Genomic DNA, 19,492 nt, shown 5'->3' with positions numbered 1-19,492 from the left:
CATGTGACATGTTTATCAGTTCCAAGGCTGTCCATTCTAACTCTTTACATACACTTCTTTTCAACCCAAAATGTGACATTTTCTTGCTTTTTTTTCGTAGTTTTTGTCGCTGTTTTTGAAGTTTATCACTTTAAAAAAAAAAATGTTGAATATGGTATGGTCACTTTTTCGACCTATTCTTGACTTCTACCTTTTTTTTGAATTTTGTTGCTTTTTAAAAAAAATGTTGTGGTATTTTAGACCTTTATTTGATAGAACAGCTTAGACATGAAAGAGGAGAGAGAGAGGGGGAAAGACTTGCACCAAAGGGCCACAGGACAAAATTGAACCTGCAGCCGCTGCGTCGAGGACTAAGCCTCTGTACATGGGGCGCATGCTCTACCAGGTGAGCTATCCAGGTGCTCCTAATTTGTTGTTTTGTCGACCTATTGTTGCCTTCCTTCCTTCTTTCTCACTGTCTTTCTTCTAGTTTTTAGAAGTTTTTTTAAATAGTTTTTGTCTCCTTTCTTCATCAGCATTTCAATGTTTTTCAGTTACAAGGCTGTTGTTTAGTAAATCTATTGTTCCTCTTTATATAAACCTTTTTTTTCTGCCAAAACTGATTGGCGCTGGTCAGGGGGTACTTGGCTTAACCCCAATTCAAAGGGAAACATTGAAAAAAGTTTGAGAACCACTGGTCTATTGAGCACAGTTACAGAATCCAGGATAGGATAGTTTCTTGCTGCACACTGCTCTCTAGTGGGCATATAAGAGTAATTCAACATACTCCACCTGGGAGAATTAAACAATCAAAAGATGAGATAATGGTTGGAAATGCAGGGTTTTCCTCACCATTATGAGGTTTAGGCGCATGCAGCACCCAAGCAGTTTTGGGCAGCATCTAAGCCGAATGAATGTAACTCAATGTGAGCATCAGAACTAACTAAATGACTCGGAGCTAATGATTGTTGTTGGTCCCCATTGGACGTCTATAGCAGGGTTAGTCTTTAATTACCTGTTTCTAGATTTTTCAATGTGGTATTCACAGATATGGTAATAATAATGGTCCAAAATGATCTGTAATTGCAATTTTTTGCAAGGAGCCCCTAAACCCTAACTACGTGACGTATAATGTGCTTTTTAACCAAAATATATTTAATATATTAAGACTATAAAAAGGTTTTGTCACACAAGAATTTACCCCAAGTTAAAGTTCGGGGGGGGGGGGGGGTTTACATCCCCAATTATCAAAACTGGGCTTTTTCCAAAGTTTTTGTTCCTTTTTATGGTTTTTGCTGCTTTTTTTCAATGTAATGTTGCATTTTTTTTTTTTTTGGGACAATTTTTTGATGTTTTTGTCGTCTTTTCTCAATCCATACAGACATGTCCCGTGACCTCCCGGGATAGTTGGAGATCTCAACCCCCCCCCAATGTTGACCCCAAAGTTAGGCCCTTGTTTGAATCTCAGAATGAAACATGACAGGACACTTTATGTAGCCTGTTAAGTCCACATTGACAAATCTAGCCATTATCTCCATTTCCACCTGTAATACCCATAAAAAAAAAAATCATGTTAGCATCGAAATATGTAGGCTACCAAAAGTAAAAAACTTCTCATTATGCAGAATGTCCCATTTTAGAATAATATTACTTTATATTATTGGAATATAAATAGGCTTTATGTAAGCATTACTTTAATGTAAAACGTTGAGCTGGGTTAATCTATAATAATACATCATTTATTTGTTCTGTTTTTTTTTTTAATTAATCTGAATCGGCAAAACGTGAAGATGTCTACTCGTTGGGCTAAAAAATAAATATGTATTTAGGTTTTTGTGTGTCTGCGCGTGCATACGAGCATTTCGGCGATGGTGGTGGTGCTGATGCAGGGCGCGGGCGCGCGCCACGGCACCGCGCCTGGAGCGCGCCTTTATTGCAAGTCAGGAGGACTCTGCGGCGGTCTCTGCGCATCCTCTTCCCCACTGCAAACCGGGCAGCGAACTCCGACGCGTCCGAGTTCGTCACAAACGCACATCAGTCCGCTTTTTTTTGTCTGTGTCACCGCTGCAGAGGGAGGGAGGTCTGCACACCGACCTCCTTGGGCTCCTTTAACCGGGACGCAGCGCTGCGGTTGATCCGGTTTTGGTCATGGCGCAGCCGAGGAAACACGGACACATTCTGCTTGGATGAAGGACGCGTTGCGCTTCGGACTCACCTCAAACTTTCCCTCACCGAGGAAACCAGGATCCCCCGACGTTTTTATCCTCTGTAGCACGCCTTGATTTGAACGATTTGAGTCTCTGTTTTGGTAGGCTAAATTCTGAACTCTCCCTTGGCCCCGGGACGCAGGGATAGGCTAATCACCAAGGCCCCCGCTGGTGGTCACGTTGGGCACAACCTTGCCTAAAATACACCTGATCCTCTCCTGTCCCCCCCCCCCCCAGCCCGCTGTGTGCTTGTTCGTGTGTTTGTACCCGCGGTATTCGGAGGGAGGGCCGGGGTAAACAGTGCCAGCAGGAGCAGTAGCAGCAGTTGCAGCCATGATGGATGCGGCGGAGTGCGGGGTGAGGGTGATGTGCCGCTTCAGGCCTCTGAACGAGTCCGAAATAAACCGAGGGGACAAATACATCCCCAAATTCAAAGAAGACGACACGGTGGTGATCACGGCAAGTCTGTCTGCTCACTTAGTTGTGGTGTTGTGATGATGTCGGGTCTGTGTGGAGCTGGAAGTGCTAACACTGCAGTGAGTTCTGCAGGCAGGATGGAGGCGGTGGTGGGGGGCGCAAGTGCGCAATAAGCCTGTAGTTTTACAGACCAGAATTGTCAATATTACAGTGCCATATAAACAAAAGTTAGTCCTAAAGACCTATTCAATGGAATTCCATTTCAAGGCAACAGCCTGGGCTCTGGTTAACTTCCTGTCATATGTCATTCACGTACACTGCGACAGAAAATTAACGTGGGGCCATTTGTAATGTTTATGTTTACATCTGTGAAAAGGTTTTTTATAGTGCGCGATACGCCTGTATACGGTAGCCGAGACGGTTGCTTTCGGCCACCGTACCTGTAGTCCAGACAGTGGTTCCCAACCTCAACCTTGTTGGTCTGACCGACGTCCCCCCCCCCACACTTTCCTGCCAGATGAACTCACGTAACGTTACCCTTTCATTGATTCCCAATGTACTGTATGTTGTAAATGTACCTATGTATAATATTCGTTATATAAAAGTGGATTTTTTTTTTCATTCAGCTAAACTGTCAATTCAGGTTGGTTTGGTCGGCAATTCTACTATTAACGTTACTTTGAGTGAAGCCGAATGTTTCAACCATTTATCCGTTAACGTAACTTTAAGCTAGCTACTTTTAGCTAAATATTTCAACTGTTAGCTCATTATTTTAACTGTTAGCTAAATATTTCAACTGTTAACTAAATATTTCAACTGTTAGTTAAATATTTCAATTGTTAGCTAAATAGTTAAACCGTTAGCTTAGCTACTATTTCAAATGTTAGCTAAATAACAGTTAGCTAAATATTTCAAATGTTAGCTAGCTAGCTAGCTAGCTAAATATTTTAATTGCTCAACAGTTAGCTTAACTACTATTTTAAATGTTAGCTAGCAAAATATTCTAACAGTTAGCTAAATATTTCAAATGTTACCTAGCTAAATATTTCAACCGTTATCTAACTATTTCAAATGTTAGCTTAATATTTCGACTAGGGCTGCACAATATAGCTGATGTGATAATACATAAAACTCCAGCCAGACAATGTAAACAAAGTTTTAGAAATGTACATTTTAAAATAGAACATAAAACCACTTGTCAAAACATGTTTTAACAAAAATACTGTAAGATTCATACTTCAAATAGCTACATGTAGTACTGCAGCAAGATTTTTTTGCTTGCTACCAAAATAATTCAATATCTCATAAACATATTATTTAAGAAATAAAAAGCGTGTGGTGTTTACATATTTTGAAAATCTAATCAAAAAGTTAAAAACAGACAAGTCTAGAAAAACGCTTTTATTTTTTCATTTTTATTAAATATTTAAAAAAGCCAATCAGGACCACTCTCTCTGTGAAGTATTTTCCTGTCATGCGTCTAAACATTTTGTGAAAAAATGGATGAAATTACAACTTTTAAGTCAAACTTTAACACTCATAAACTAAGAGAAAAAGGCCTTTTTGTGGCTTCAGTTAAACCCTGGACTTGAAAGACTTGCTGCAGGGGAATATTGATTTCTTGATCGCACAAAAAAAGTCTTTAAGGTTAAGTTAGAGATAAGGGGTCAAAGGTTATACCATGAGCAGCCCTGCTTGTCCTGCATTATTCATTCTGTTGCATTATGGGCCAGAAACACTTCTGTTCTGTCAGGACAAACTGCCTGTCACCGCCTTGTGCCATCAATCAAACGGCAGAAGCACAGTAGGCCGTCCTCTCCGATACTGTCGGTGTCAGTGGTTTCTCTGCTGTAATCTCGGCGTTCAGAGCGAGTGAGATTGCTGCCGTTGCTGCCTCCGAGTGCTGAGAGCTGCATTTCACTTTTACCCCGGAGAGATGGAGACAGTGGTTGGACAAGGACAGGAGGAAGGATGGATAGTCAGACTAGAAGCTGCTGGACCCTATACAGCCGAGCACTTCCAACTTTAAAACACCATACAGTGTTTTCCCTCGGTTTGTGGAAGGTGTGCGTATTAGGCGGGGGGTTTAGGCATCCTTCCTCAAGAAAATTACTTTGTCCCGTAATTAAAAAAACGGAAATGATGTGTAAGCTTCAGTTAAAATAGAGAATATTTGAAAAAAAACGTAAAGAATGTCAAAAAAAGACGACAAAAACATGGTAAAAAGTGTCACAAAGGTTGTAGACTAGCTGCCCATACCTCCTTAAGTGGTGTTCTGGCCGACACACCTGAGTGAACCTGGTGATAAACCTACCCATTATCTTCACTACAAAGGTCCAAAAAAGTGACAAGAACGTCGAGAATAAATAAATGAATCAAAAATGTCGGAAACAGCTCTTAAACATCTTTTGTCAGATCTTATTTACAAGTCAATCATTTCACTTGTTTTCTTTGTGTGCTCTTGTGAAAATAAATCCTGACTTGATAAAAATTTTTTTTTTTTGCAACATAAGATCTAAAACAATTGAAGGTAAATGAAGATAAAATGTCTTGCCGAGCCTGTTCTGTTTTTGTCATTAATGCGTCTTGTGTCGGTTCTGAAACAGAGTAAACCCTACGTGTTCGACCGTGTGCTGCCTCCCAACACGTCCCAGGAACAAGTGTACGACCAGTGTGCCAAACAGATAGTTAAAGGTAAGACCAAACATTATATTCTTATACAGAAAGCTTTATTTATCCCCGAAGGGCAATTCAGTTTCTACAGTCCCCCCGAAACATATACACACATTCACACTGCCGGCCATCAGTGACAGAGGGAGCACAATAAAAAGGCGTACGGCAAAGTGTGAGATCCAAAAGTATACAGCAAGAAAGATATTTGAAATAAGAACTGAATAAAGACGACACAGTACGACAAAGAGAGACCAGATAAAATAATAAATAAAATCGATAAAGTGCCGAGTGCATTGCACATACATACCAAATTGCAATCGACCAGTTTTAAACACATAAATGATATGAGGTTTGTGCAAAATATATTCAAGACAGTTACTCCGCATTCAGCAACTTAATTGCAGAGGGAACGAACGATTTGGAGATCAGTCTTTGGCATAAACAGCATTACTAATCTTGGAACCTATTGGTAGAAAAGTTCACAGAATTAATCGGCGATATTTCTCCAGTAATGGACCTTTTGCTCCATTGGTTTGCCGCTCCAGTCAGAGAGACTCGGGGGAAATGACACAAAGTTGTTTTAAAGCCATAAAAGATACGGGGCTTTTGAGTAGAGATGAACCGATACCTGAACTTGGGAATTGGCCGATACCGAGTACCAATCCGATACCAGTGTGTAAAAAAAAAAAAACATTTACAAACGCAAACAATAAACGCCACAGAACTTTATTTTACTATCCAGTTTGACAGTCAGTCATAACGAAACAAGAACATAAATAATCTACTTTAACATAGATTTTCTTCGGGCTACATTACGTGGTATCGGATCGGTGCAACTCAAGTTCTTGCCCATACCGATACCAGCATTTTAGACAGTATCAGAGGCTTTACCGATACTGGTATCGGGACATCTTTACTTTTGAGAAAACATTTGGGGCTGGAGCCCCAGAAGCTCCCCCCCCCCTCCCCCTCACTTCAACCCTGTTATCGTGACATTATCGGGAAGACATGTATCCTCTTTAATACTAGTAAGAGGAAGATAAATAGAAGTATTGGTACTAAAAGCAGCAGCATCATGAAGCAAGTAGTCACAGTGATAACAGCAGCAGTATTAGATGTATTACGTTTTATTCATACACGTGATTGTTATATCGTTGTAATAATGGAGAAGTGTTTTTCATGCCTGTGCGTTCCAGATGTGCTGGGCGGCTACAACGGGACCATCTTCGCTTACGGACAGACGTCCTCTGGGAAGACACACACCATGGAGGTGAGAGACTCATTCAGCCCAGTGTACCTCAAAGTGTTTTGATAAAAATACATTTACAACCTGGAATTACTGCCTCAGTAGTAGAGCTCAACAGTGTGGTTCTGGAAGTAAAAAGCACATTCATTTTCTCCGTTAGGATTTTGATTATCAGCCACAATGTCTAAACCACATGAGTTAAACCAGTGTTTCCGCTAGATTTTACTCAGCAGCGGGGGGTGGGTATCAACAGTACCGTTACCTAAGTGAAAACAGCGTGTAGATCCTTTTTGCAACAGTTTGCTTTGCTATGGTAAACAGTAAATTCATCAAATTCAGTGTCCATAACGCTATTTTCCAATCTACTGTAGCTGTCATATTTCACAGGACCCGCGTGAGTGCAGTTTTCATGTCGCGGCTTTCTTCTCTGTTTGTCACTCTGCCTGAGGAGAAACTGCAGTGCTCGCGCTGTTGTTTATTGAGTTGCCATGACTTCGCGAGTGATGAAGTCCTGTCACTGTTCCCGTTGCTCACCCTCAAAGGGGAGAGAGAGCGGAGAGCCGATGACTGTTAGCTTGAGTTCAGTAGATCAGACGGCTCTGCAGAGTCATGTAATTGCGACTTTATGACTTTTCAACAGCTGAAAGAGCGGCGGTGCGTCGCTGCTACATGTATATAGCGGAAACCCTGCAGATTTTGATCTGGCCCGCATATCAATTTAGGGTCACAATAAATCTTGGCCCACCTAGTTTTTCTCGCTTTTTCTGAAGTTTTTGTCACTTTTGCCGAGGCTTTTGGCTCTTTTTTTCCCACGTTTTTGCCACTTTTTCTGTCGTTTTTGTTGCTTTTTTTTCTACCTTTTTTTGCCACTTTTTTCTTTGATGGCTAAGTAACTTTTTCAGGACTTTATGTTGACCAAACTGTAAGTGAGAAAGCTATATGAGACATGCAAGGATACAGTCAAAGATATTTGACTTTTTCTAAATAAAAGCATGTCAATAAACTTTACATGTCTGGCCCTTAATGTGATTCTCATTTCCAGTGTGGCCCTTAGTGAAGTTGAGTTTTACTGGTCTAAACCATCCGTGGCAGACTTACCGAGAGCTGTGAGGTTGTGAAACCAAAAGTTTCTGCTTCTGTAGACGCTAGAAGTCCATGTGAAATCAACCTTGTTTTTAGAAAAAAAAATGTTTTATTCGCGATCTTATGAAGAAATAAGATCCTAAGCGCGACAGCGACGTTTCTGATTGGCCCAACTGGTACCATGGAAACGTTTACCGTACCCGCAAACCTGTGAACGGCTAGTAGAGGTGTGAATCTTCACTGATCGTTCGATTCGATTACGATTATCAGGTCTTCGGTTCGATATTTCTATTAAAGCCATATAGGATATTTGACTTGACAAACTTGCATTGTGAAGTGCAGTGCCCAAGCTGCAATAAGTAACTTTAGACTGGAATGATGAAGTGTTTGGGTTTGTTTCTTTAAGGTAGCTACCACGACGGTTTACCTATTTTGGATTAGTCATATACCACCCTACTTTTAACCTGCAAATCTATTGTGCTGTATTGGAATAACTGACCCCAGGCAACTCTTTAACAAAAAAGGTATTGTTTACTGAACGATAACTTAAATGTACAAATAATATTTAGCCGTTACATTGAATAACAAAAAAAAAAAAAACATAACACAAATCACACCCTTCAAATATGCTAACTGCAATATTTCTTCAATTGATATTACACACAACTACCCCTTTACCAGTTTCTCTATCAGTTTCCACTTAAAACACTCCAGCTACACAACATGATTCCTCCTTACAGCAGTTTCAATGTAAAACTTACTCAAACCCTATTAAACCATTGTGTTACCACACACCCACACACCCACACACACACAGCCACCCACACACACACACACACACACACACACACACACACACACACACACACCCACTCACACCCACACACACACACACGCCGAGAGGAGAAAAAAAAAATAAAGTTGCGTGCCTGATGGTAGCTCGTGTGGACGTGCAGGACATTATCTTCAGTGAAGCAAACACACAGAAATCCAACTTACAGTTAGCTGTTAGTCCAAGAAACACAGCTCAAACACGAAAACGAAAACCAGTCACCAGCTACGGCAAAGTCCTCTTCAGCAGGGAAACACGCTGTCGTCCTCTCTGGTCAAAAATCAGCGTCCTCCGAATCAGCAACTCTCCGCCGTTAGCTCCAACTTTAGCTAGTCCGTTAGCTCCAACTTTAGCCAAGCACACTAGCATGTTTGTTCTAAACCACTGCTGTTAGACAGGAAAAGTGCCGTAGTGTAGCTACACCTCTTCAGCTTCGTTATTCCACTTAGATCTTCTCCAAGCTAACTATTCTAGTGTCTCTCAATGTTTCTCAGTGTTTTCTTTCCTCTTCTCGATTTGTGATTGTCTCCACTCGCCTGTGTCTCCACTCAGCCGTTTTTTGTGTGTCTGTCTGTCTGTGTGCATGTCTGCCTGTCTCCGTCTGTCTGTCTGTCTGTGTGTGTGAAACGAGTTAGGCTACTGACAATGTTATTTTTCATTTGAATGTTTATGCCGCAGCCGGAAAATTAACGAGCGACGTCACTGCGTTATAATCGGATATGGTGGGCCACTGCCATCAATGCAGCATCGTCCATGTCCGCATCCCGATGCATCGATTATTTGATTCATTTCAACACCTCTAACAGCTAGATTGAGCGTCTACCATTGAAGTCTGTGACAGTTTCTCTACACGGTCTTGTAGTTTTTGCCTTTTTTTGCCGTTTTCAAAATGTTTTTTTGCGCCGAATCAAATGTTTTATATTCACAATTCATCTCGTAGCTGGTTGCCTTGGTTCCAGGCTTAAAACTCTTTATATCAGCAATTTCTGAAACGTCAATGAAACAATTGAAAGGGGAAAAACACACCCGGAACCAGAGCTGTTTAAAAAAAGTGGGCGATCACTGTTGAGCTCTATGGCACTATTTCAAAGCACACAGAAACCTGTCATCAGAAACATGGCAGAGGTCTGAAGATGGCTGATGATGATGAGAAACTCCTTTCGCTTCTTCATAGTATTTTAAATCAAATTTAAAGACTTGCTTTTAGTTCAGTCGGAGGCTATATTTACATCGCTACGTTTTAGTTTTTAAGCAGAGTTTTGAGCCAAAAGCGATCTCCATGCACACAAGTGTTTTTAGCTCCAGTAGTAGTTTAAACTAACACGCCCAAACCTCATATCTCATCAACATTCTGGTATACTGGGCATAAACAGGAGGCAGCATGGAGACTCCGCCCGCTGCTGGTAGCTGCCATGGTAACGTTAGTAGCTAGAACGAGACGTCCTGACCCAATCAGGAGGAGAAACGTTGGCGTCAGTGTCGGTGTTGCCAAAGGTCTCCGTTTGCGGCCATTGAGACTGCAACACAACCCCGCAGATTCCAAACCAAAACGGGTCAGAAGTGTTTCCAAATGTCTCTGGTTTAGGGGCTCGGAAACACCAGAGCAGGGGGAATGAGAGGGGGAAACACCAGAGCAGGGGGAATGAGAGGGGAAAACACCAGAGCAGGGGGAATGAGAGGGGAAAACGCCAGAGCAGGGGGAATGAGAGGAGGAAACACCAGAGCAGCGCGAATGAGAGGGGGAAACGCCAGAGCAGGGGGAATGAGAGGGGGAAACACCAGAGCAGGGGGAATGAGAGGGGGAAACGCCAGAGCAGGGGGAATGAGAGGGGGAAACACCAGAGCAGGGGGAATGAGAGGGGAAAACGCCAGAGCAGGGGGAATGAGAGGGGGAAACGCCAGAGCAGGGGGAATGAGAGGGGGAAACACCAGAGCAGCGGGAATGAGAGGGGGAAACGCCAGAGCAGGGGGAATGAGAGGGGGAAACGCCAGAGCAGGGGGAATGAGAGGGGGAAACACCAGAGCAGGGGGAATGAGAGGGGGAAACGCCAGAGCAGGGGGGAATGAGAGGGGGAAACACCAGAGTAGGGCGGAATGAGAGGGGGAAACGTTGCAGAAGATATTCTCTTTTTTTTTTTTTTAATTCTTTCTTTATTTGAAAAAGCAAAACAATACAAGTACAGTTGCATACAACAACAACATCACTTCTTTTGCTTTTCCCATTTTCCATTTTTTTGAGTACACAGAACAAAGCTGAACTAGGGAGCTTACAGACTATCTTAGTGACAGACTCATTATATACACAACAAATATATGCAAAGAAGATGAAAGCTGGGGATAACTTGACACTTTGGTGGATAGGTTTGTGCTCTAGAAATAAGTAACCTTAAAGGCTGAGTTAAATAAAGGGATTATGTTATCCTTCAATACAGATGCAGTTATATGAAGTCCTGTCGGACAGGTTTTACATACTCCGTCCATTTAGTCCAGATCCGATAGAACTTTTCTGTTTGCACTTTAAGAGAAAATGACAGTTTTTCCATAATGTATATCCCATAAATAATATCAATCCATTCCTCGATGGTGGGTGGTTCTGCCCTTAACCATTTTTTTGTTATTGTGTTTTTGCTTGCTGTCAGTAGTATACAAAGTAATTTTTTGTCATTAGTTTTCCAATTGCCAAAATCTATATCAGCCAGATATACCGTTTCCCACTGAAAAGGGATCTTGGTGCCAAATATATTGTTTATATGTGTATGTATCTCTTTCCAGTAGGTGTGTATGACCTTACAATTCCAGAATATGTGGAAGTGGTTGGCTTCTGTTGAGCCACAGGATCTCCAACAGGCGTCCCCTAAACCCTGATGTCGTTTTTGTGTTGGCGTGACAAAAAATCTCACAACATTCTTCCAACCAAACTCTCGCCACGTATTTGACCCTGTTGAGATCTACTGTAGTTGGCATGTTTTCTCCCAACTTTCCACAGGAATCGTTACATTTGCATCTTTTTCCCACTTATTCTTTATGTATTCTGTGTTCTCTCGTTTGGACTGTTGGATGCTATTGTGTAGTCTAGATATTATTTTGGTGCAAGTTCTTGTCTCAAAGAATGATAAGAACACCTGTAGGAATTTGGGTCCACTTTTCACAGAAGCCTCTTTCAGGTTCTGGTTAAAATAATGCCTAACTTGTAAGTATCTATAAAAATCATCTTTTCCCAGACCATGTTTTTTCTGTAGGTCTTCAAACTTCTGAAATGCCCCCTTGAGGGTAAATGAATAATAGGTAGTTAACCCCTTAGAGGACCAGGTCTTAAATCTACCATCATTTTTATTGGGTGTGAAATCTGAGTCATAAGCACACCACCTTAGGAGTTTAAATGAATTGCCCAGTCTGCAGAGTTTGGCTGTTTCCTGCCAGGACTTTAAAAGAACAGCAAGCATAGGATAGTCCGAGACCATCAGTTCACCCTGTAGTTTTTTTATCTGCCAATAGGGCTGTTATTGGAATATCTTCTACCATCAAGCCTTCTATGTCTTTCCATCCTGCTGAGTATGTTGGTGAGCATAGGCATGCCAATGGTCTCAGTTGAGCTGCATGGTAGTACTCCTGGAGACAAGGAAGGCCCAAGATATTCTCTTTTAAACCAAAACGTAGCGTTGTAAATGTAGCCTGAGGCTGCCCCGTGGCGTCTGTCTGTCAACTCCCCTCTCCACTTCTTTTTAATGCCCTTTTACTGCTTTTTAATGTATTGTTGATTTGATTCTTTCTCTCCTAACTTCCTATTTTACTTGACAATGTTTTGTTCATGTCAGTTGGTTTTTATTATTGCCAGCCAGTGGTGGAATTTACTAGTAGTACTTAAGTCCAAATGTTTAGGTATTTGTACTGTACTTGAGTCTTTTCTTGTCATGCCACTTTCTACTTCTACTCCGCTACATTTCAGAGGGAAATATTGTACTTTTTACTCCACTACATTCATCTGAAAACACCGTAAAACAACAACAAAAGCATTAAAACATAATTATCCATTGCTGTGTTCAGGGCAAACTGCACGACCCTCAGCTGATGGGAATCATCCCTCGCATCGCCCACGACATCTTTGACCACATCTACTCCATGGACGAGAACCTCGAGTTTCATATCAAGGTAAAAAAAAAAATAAAGAAAAAAAAAACATTTGTCACAGCACAAACATTAGAAAACAAAAGCTCAAACTTTCAAAGCTACAGCATCTGTAATAACGATTCATAATCTGCTGTTTGGCCTTAAAGTCACAAACATCAGTCTTAAACGCCTTAATAAAGATGCAGCATAAAAGTTGAAGCTACAAACATTTACCCTCCTGTTGTCCTCGGCTCAAATTTGACCCATTTTCAAAGTTTCTATTTCAGCAATTTTGGTTTCTTTTTAACCAAATTGTCCAAAAAATAACGTGGATGTTTCCATACAACGCTCTTCACAAGTAAAATAAACAATCAGTTCACTACTTTCATTGAATTTGGGTGTTTTATTCAATATAGCATTTGAAAAAAAATCAATAAAAAAAATCAATAAAATAATTTAGAAAAAATTTACAAAAATGTCTAAAAAAGCGACAAAAATGTTGGGAGAAAAACGACAAAAACCTAAGAAAAAGACAATAACTGCAGGAAAAGTGTCACAAAAGACATTGAAAAAAATGTTGTAATTTTAAATTTTGACCCAGAACAACAAAACGTTGACGGGAAGACAACACAAGGGTTGAACCATCTATCTCAGACGTGAATCACCAAACAAGATTTAACCAACTGATTCTTGCATCGAAGGTGATCTGTCCGACGTTTAGAGGACAGTAAAGCCAAAAACATGAACTCTGTAATATTGTTGTTTTTGAGAATAAATGACCAAATTCATGTCACCTGTCTATGGGGCTTGATTGGTCAAAATGTACAAAATGAAGTTTAAGTTGTATTAAAGGACTCAAACCACTTGACAGAGTGAGAAAGATGTTTTTGCACGAACTGTATATAAATGAATAAGTAATATAGTGTTTATTTTCCATGGAAAGTTTTAAACCTTTAAACTTGGGACCCGAAATACGCCACAGACTGATTTCTTATATACAAAACAAGCAATGTTTTTCTTTTCTCTTCACATTTAATGCCTGTTTCTTAAGCTTTAGAACAACATACATGCATCTAAGGCAGGGCTTCTGAAACTAGCACTCAAAGGTTTGCATCCGATTTTTATTTAAGAAACATTCATCAACTCACTTATAGCTTTAAAGCAACTTACTTCGATTGTTTTTTAATCTTATTTGTGTGGTTAAAAACATTTGAGTTTTTTTCTTTGTATATGTGAGCTACCTTAATGTTAGCCATGTAATATACTGTAGTACATCGTTTTGTTTACAAGATATTTCTCTATTTTGCTTGTTTTGTTATTGTTTTTATTTAATTTTGAGTCTTTTTTGTTATTTAGTTCTGTAAGCAGATATTGTTGTATTTATTTTCTTTATTTCTTTTCTTTTCTGTTTATGTCATGAAATGTTTTAATATTGTCTGATTAAATGTTGTTTTGGATCCCAGGAAGACTAGCTGGTCGTCTAGGCGTCAGCTAATGGGGATCCTTATATAATAAATAAATACAAATACATTCAAGTTACATACTCTGTTTTCCTGCTTAACTTTTGTACAAATACCCAACACTACCTTTTTTTCAGTAGCCTTCTTTCTCAAGTCCAAACCTATTCATCCTATTTCAATTTCGTCATTTATTCTGATGTTTTTTCACACCAAACACAATAAAACTCATCCCTTCAAACTCTGTTACAACACCACCGTATATTCAACGTCCCTCACAATTTATTGAGCGATAGAAAATGTATTTAAAAAAAGAAAACTACACTTTCATAAGGTTTTGAATTCGGACCTTTGTCTGAGAAACTAAGATTGAGACTTGACTTTTTTGGTGTTCAGCTGATTCTCCTTTTAACATTGAACTCTTTATGCTTAAATTACCTGACTTACCTACATTAGAGGAAACCAATACTAGTGCAAATATTCAGGTAGTCGATGAGTAGACATTAAAAATTTGGAGTTTCTCTGGGCAGGTTTCTTATTTTGAAATCTACTTGGACAAGATCCGAGACCTGCTGGATGGTAAGTAAGACTAATTATCTCAAATGTATATGTAACATCGAAAGTGTATTAAGTAAGTAAGTCATTTTTTTTAAAGAATCAGCATGTGACTTTGGTGATCTTTGTTCTGTTTGAAGTGTCGAAGACGAACCTCGCTGTGCATGAAGACAAAAACAGAGTGCCCTATGTCAAGGTTTGTAAACTGTACAGGCCTTTGACATGATTTCACGTGATCTTTATTTGTTTTTATGATTAGCGTCATCACCACCCACCCAGCCCTCCAGAAAGTTCAGGTACTTTTCCCATGTTCTAGTGTAGACATCCAATCTGGCAAACTGTTAATAGGACATCTTTTCAAATGCCGCAACCCTAGCCGTCTCACAAGCCCACTCCTGGATTGAAGGCAGCCCTTCATTCTTCCATCCCCTTAAAGCTTTAGTGCGTAACTTTTTTTTATATTATTTGAACGTCCGTTACATTCAATCCATTGCAAAAAGGGTTGATACAAGGTTAATTAAGACAATAAGCTCCACACAACTGTCTCTGTATTTCTCAGCATGACTATGTTCAGAAGATTGTGTCGTCCGGCGACTCTCGCGCGCAGAAACTCGAGCGAAGATAATGACCTCTTCTGGAAAGTCCGTTGTGTTATTTTGTTCCTTCGTGTCCTCCTTGGCTACAAGTAACTGTGTGAAGGAGGGGTGGGGGTGGTGCGCGATTACAGCAACACCACTGTTGCATGGACATGCAACAGTGGTGTTGTCATTACTAATTACTAAGTAGTTGGCCGTTGGTCTTTAAGCAAACCCTCTCGTGTAATATTGCTTAATTAAATACCTAAATACATAATGTGTGTATATGTGTCTGTATGTATGCGTAGGTATACACTCATATTTGTCTGCACTCTTCACTTTAATTTCAAGTTGTAGAGGACAAAATGTATTGTAGTACATCACAAACCTGCCAATTTACTTTTATATGATGTTTTTGAGTGCTTGTGAACATTCATCTGCCTTCTCTAAGCTATGTGAAAGTGTGACAGGACTTCCTTGCGTTGTTTTATTGCCCTTGTCACTTTGTAATTCTGTTCAACTCTGTGCAAAAAAGACATTTTGGATTAAATACCTAAATACATGGCGTTGATGCACTTTCTCTTCCTCTGTCAGGGTTGTACTGAGCGTTTTGTGTCCAGTCCGGAAGAGGTGATGGACGTCATCGATGAGGGCAAAAACAATCGGCACGTGGCAGTGACGAGTATGTAAAATCATGTGTAGTTTAATATCTTCCTCCCATTGTTTAACTTATCTTTTATATTTAATGTAGGTTTTTTTTTTTTAGCATTGCCAAGTATATGAAGTATCAAAATAGATAGATAGATAGATATTGTTGTCATTGCATATATTTACACAACGAAACTTAGTTGGAGCAATCCAGTTCGCAGCATTAAAATACAATATAAAATGTATGCACACACCTCACTCATGACCACATTACTCATACAATTAATACACATATTACCCATGGTATAAAAAAATACTTCAATATAAAAATACAAATATAGGGAGCAGTGTATACAAAAGTTATTGCAGGCCCGGGGTGACCGTTCTATCCCCCGTAAAGTAAAGATCCTTTACTTTAGTAAATGCAGCATTAAGTTAAAACTAATTAAAGTAAAAGCACTTGTACTTCAAGTATGAAAGTAAAAAGTATTTTTCCTGCCGGAGAGAAGAAAAACAGTTCTGCTACAAAAATGTGCATTCATTTTTTTTTAGACTTGCCTGTTTTTAAATTGAACTGAGATGTTGGAGGGAAAATCAGCTAAATTTGAACTGCTTAACAACTGACATTTAAAATGTAACAAGGGGCCCCAAACTGGACGCTGGGTATTTTCAAGGTGTCACAGCCCGGCTCTTAAAAACGGGAGACACACAGGTATACTGGGGCTGGATCTCACTTCCCTTAAAGTGATCATATTATGCTTTTTGGCTTTTTCCCTTTCCTTTATTGTGTTATATATCTTTTTTGTGCACGTTATAGGTTTACAAAGTGAAAAAGCCCAAAGTCCCCCCCCCCCAAAGGGACTTACCATCGCCAACAGAAAACACTGTTCACAAACTGCTCCAAACAGCTCTATTGTAGTCCAGCCTTTACTTCAGAGACAAACGTGGTCACTTTGGAACACACGTTATAATGCTCGCCTAGCTGCTAGCGTAGCATGCCCTCAAACCAAGCTAGTTAGAGCGGAGGCCCGAAGAGTTCAGATAGTTGGATCACCATGTCCAGGAGACAGTGCAGAATTAAAACCTTTTGTATGAAAGACTAATTTGTTAACATTTAAAATAACTTACCACCCTGAAACGTCTTGCTCTAGTCTAGGTTGCGAAGCTGGTTCGGGTTGTTCTACCTGTGTTTCGGGATCAGACTTGGATTCCAACATGTACAGCTGAGTGCATATGCATTCTAGTCACCAGCGTGCTATATATATATATATATATATATATATATATACACAAACAAAACAAAAAAAACATAGTTTTACATAATGAGAGTTACATAATGCCTCCATCCAACAGTGTAACTTTGGGTTCAACATTGCATGTATGTATTGAAAAAAGCAACAAAAAGATCAAGAGGCGAACAAATGTCAGAAAAAGCGACAAAAACTTCGGTAAAAGCGTCAAAAACATCAGGGGAATAAAACTTTAAAAGAAGGCGACAAAATTGTCCAAAAGAAACCTTGAAAAAGGTCCCAAAAATTCCAAAACAAATGGTCAGAAATAGGCGACAAAAAGCAACAAAAACCTGAAATAGGAACAAAAACTTCAGAAAAAGCCCAGTTTTGATTATTATCCCCGCTGTAAATCACGCCTATCGCTCCACCATACAGTACTTTCCACTGCTGAGCTACACATTAGTAAGAACCAGATCTTGCTGTAAACCAACTATAACTATTTCTAGACATGAACGAGCACAGCTCTCGCAGCCACAGCATCTTCCTCATCAACATCAAGCAGGAAAACATGGAGACGGAGAAGAAGCTGTCGGGGAAGCTCTACCTGGTCGACCTGGCGGGCAGCGAGAAGGTTTGTTCTGAGTGAGATCGGGAACATAGAGTTGATGTAAAGTTGACGTGAGATCTAATCTGTGTGTGCGTGTGCGTGCGTTCTCTATGAACAGGTCAGCAAGACGGGAGCAGAGGGAGCCGTGTTGGATGAGGCGAAGAACATCAACAAATCTCTGTCGGCGCTGGGAAACGTCATTTCAGCTCTAGCCGAGGGAACAGTAAGTTACACATAGTCAGTGTTTGGGCAAGTTACTTCCAAAATGTAATCCATTATAGATTACTAGTTACTGTCATTTGAGAGTAATTAGTTATATTACAATATTACTGGCTCTGATTGTGATGACTGATTGTATTGCTTTACACAACTTTTGCGACACTTTTGAGTTACTTTCAGCAAAATAACCGCAGAAGTATGACTTGGCAGGTATTGTGAATTTCACCACGGAACACTAAAGTAGGGAGTAGGCCCCATCTCCAGTCTCTGCAGTCATCTCAACCATTGGTTCCAGCAACAAGAAAGAACACTCACTCCGTGCCAAAATGTTTCGCTGGTGTTGGTGACACCACTAAATGTTGGGTTAAAATGCTGTGTAACTCGCGTTACTGAGATTGTAACGTGTATAATATTACCGGAATTGTATTAGTGATGCGTTATATTACTGTGTTACAGCAATAAGGAATACATTAATGTAAACTGTTTACTCCCAACACTGTTGCAGTAAACTGCAACAACCTGGCTAGTTGACACAAACAATAATGTTGCATATTTTCACATTAAAGTGGAGTAGCTGAGTAACAGAAAATGTAGTGACAATCTGCTATGTCAGACCATCTCACCATCAACATCCTACCTTTAACTTCACGTAAAGGTAAATTTAAATGTGTGACATTTATATTTTCAGAAAACCCATGTCCCGTACAGAGACAGTAAGATGACTCGCATCCTGCAGGACTCTCTGGGGGGAAACTGTCGCACCACCATCATCATCTGCTGCTCGCCGTCCGTCTACAACGAGGCCGAGACCAAGTCCACGCTCATGTTTGGACAGAGGTACCCCATTACTTGCCATCCAACACGCAGCTTAGGGCTGAACTGTTAATCGTATTCAAATCCAAACCGTGATTTCGTGCAGGGGCTTTGAAAATATCTGTTCACGTGCAGTGTTGTAATGTAACAAAGTACAAATACTTCGCTACTGTACTTAGGGAGGAATTTTCACGTATCTGTACTTTACTTCGTTATTTATATTTCTGGAAACTTTTACTTTTACTCCACTACATACATTTGTTACACTGGTAAAAAGCAGGTGTGGCGAATCATTGCTCCTAGATTGCCAAGATAATGCACCTTCCATTCCAGTTGGTGACCTAATGCCTGTTTGTTGCCATGCGGCAAAAACTAAAGAAGAGCAGGAAGCATAATGACTGATAGTGTCATGGAAGCACCTGCAGCATACTCTGCCGCCATGGTAACAGGCGATGATCACCCCGACGACAGTGGTGATGAAGATAACGTTACAGGCCTTTGGCCATAAAGTTCATACTCAACGTTTTTTTTTCTTTTACTATCAATACTTAAATACATTTAATATCAGATACTTTAAAGGAACACGCCGACTTATTGGGAATTTAGCTTATTCACCGTAACCCCCAGAGTTAGACAAGTCGATACATACCCTTCTCATCTCCGTGCGTGTTGTAAGGCTGTCTGACGGTTCCAGCGGCATCAGGCCAGCACAGAACATGCAGGTGAATGGTTCCAGTAATCCTACTGCTCCGAATAAGTGACAAAATAACGCCAACATGTTCCTATTTACATGTTGTGATTTGTATAGTCACAGCGTGTACAAAAAACAATGTAACATGAGA

At 40.2% G+C, this 19,492-nt stretch overlaps 1 protein-coding gene across 4 annotated transcripts in view; it reads left to right on the top strand.

Moving 5' to 3' along the window:
- The first annotated feature begins 1,907 nt into the window (after positions 1-1,907).
- Positions 1,908-19,492, top strand: part of LOC116048619 (kinesin heavy chain) — a 38,652-nt gene continuing 21,067 nt past the window's right edge. Inside the window, exons 1-10 of one of the 4 annotated variants that reach the window (XM_031297800.2) lie at positions 1,908-2,645; positions 5,210-5,297; positions 6,473-6,546; positions 12,482-12,586; positions 14,532-14,580; positions 14,697-14,752; positions 15,726-15,813; positions 17,518-17,642; positions 17,737-17,841; positions 18,526-18,674. In XM_031297800.2, coding sequence (XP_031153660.1) covers positions 2,520-2,645; positions 5,210-5,297; positions 6,473-6,546; positions 12,482-12,586; positions 14,532-14,580; positions 14,697-14,752; positions 15,726-15,813; positions 17,518-17,642; positions 17,737-17,841; positions 18,526-18,674 — 965 coding nt within the window. In that variant the 5' untranslated portion in view covers positions 1,908-2,519. Of the gene's footprint in view, positions 2,646-3,049; positions 3,131-3,156; positions 3,247-5,209; positions 5,298-6,472; positions 6,547-12,481; positions 12,587-14,531; positions 14,581-14,696; positions 14,753-15,725; positions 15,814-17,517; positions 17,643-17,736; positions 17,842-18,525; positions 18,675-19,492 lie in introns of those variants that run through there. The other 3 variants (XM_031297799.1, XM_031297802.2, XM_035998426.1) reach the window with 3 other exon arrangements.

Source organism: Sander lucioperca, chromosome 24 (genome assembly GCF_008315115.2).
Source record: "Sander lucioperca isolate FBNREF2018 chromosome 24, SLUC_FBN_1.2, whole genome shotgun sequence".
NCBI classification, from domain to species: domain Eukaryota; kingdom Metazoa; phylum Chordata; class Actinopteri; order Perciformes; family Percidae; genus Sander; species Sander lucioperca.
Note: the sequence above shows the minus strand (reverse complement) of the source record. Positions and strands in the feature narration are given on the sequence as shown.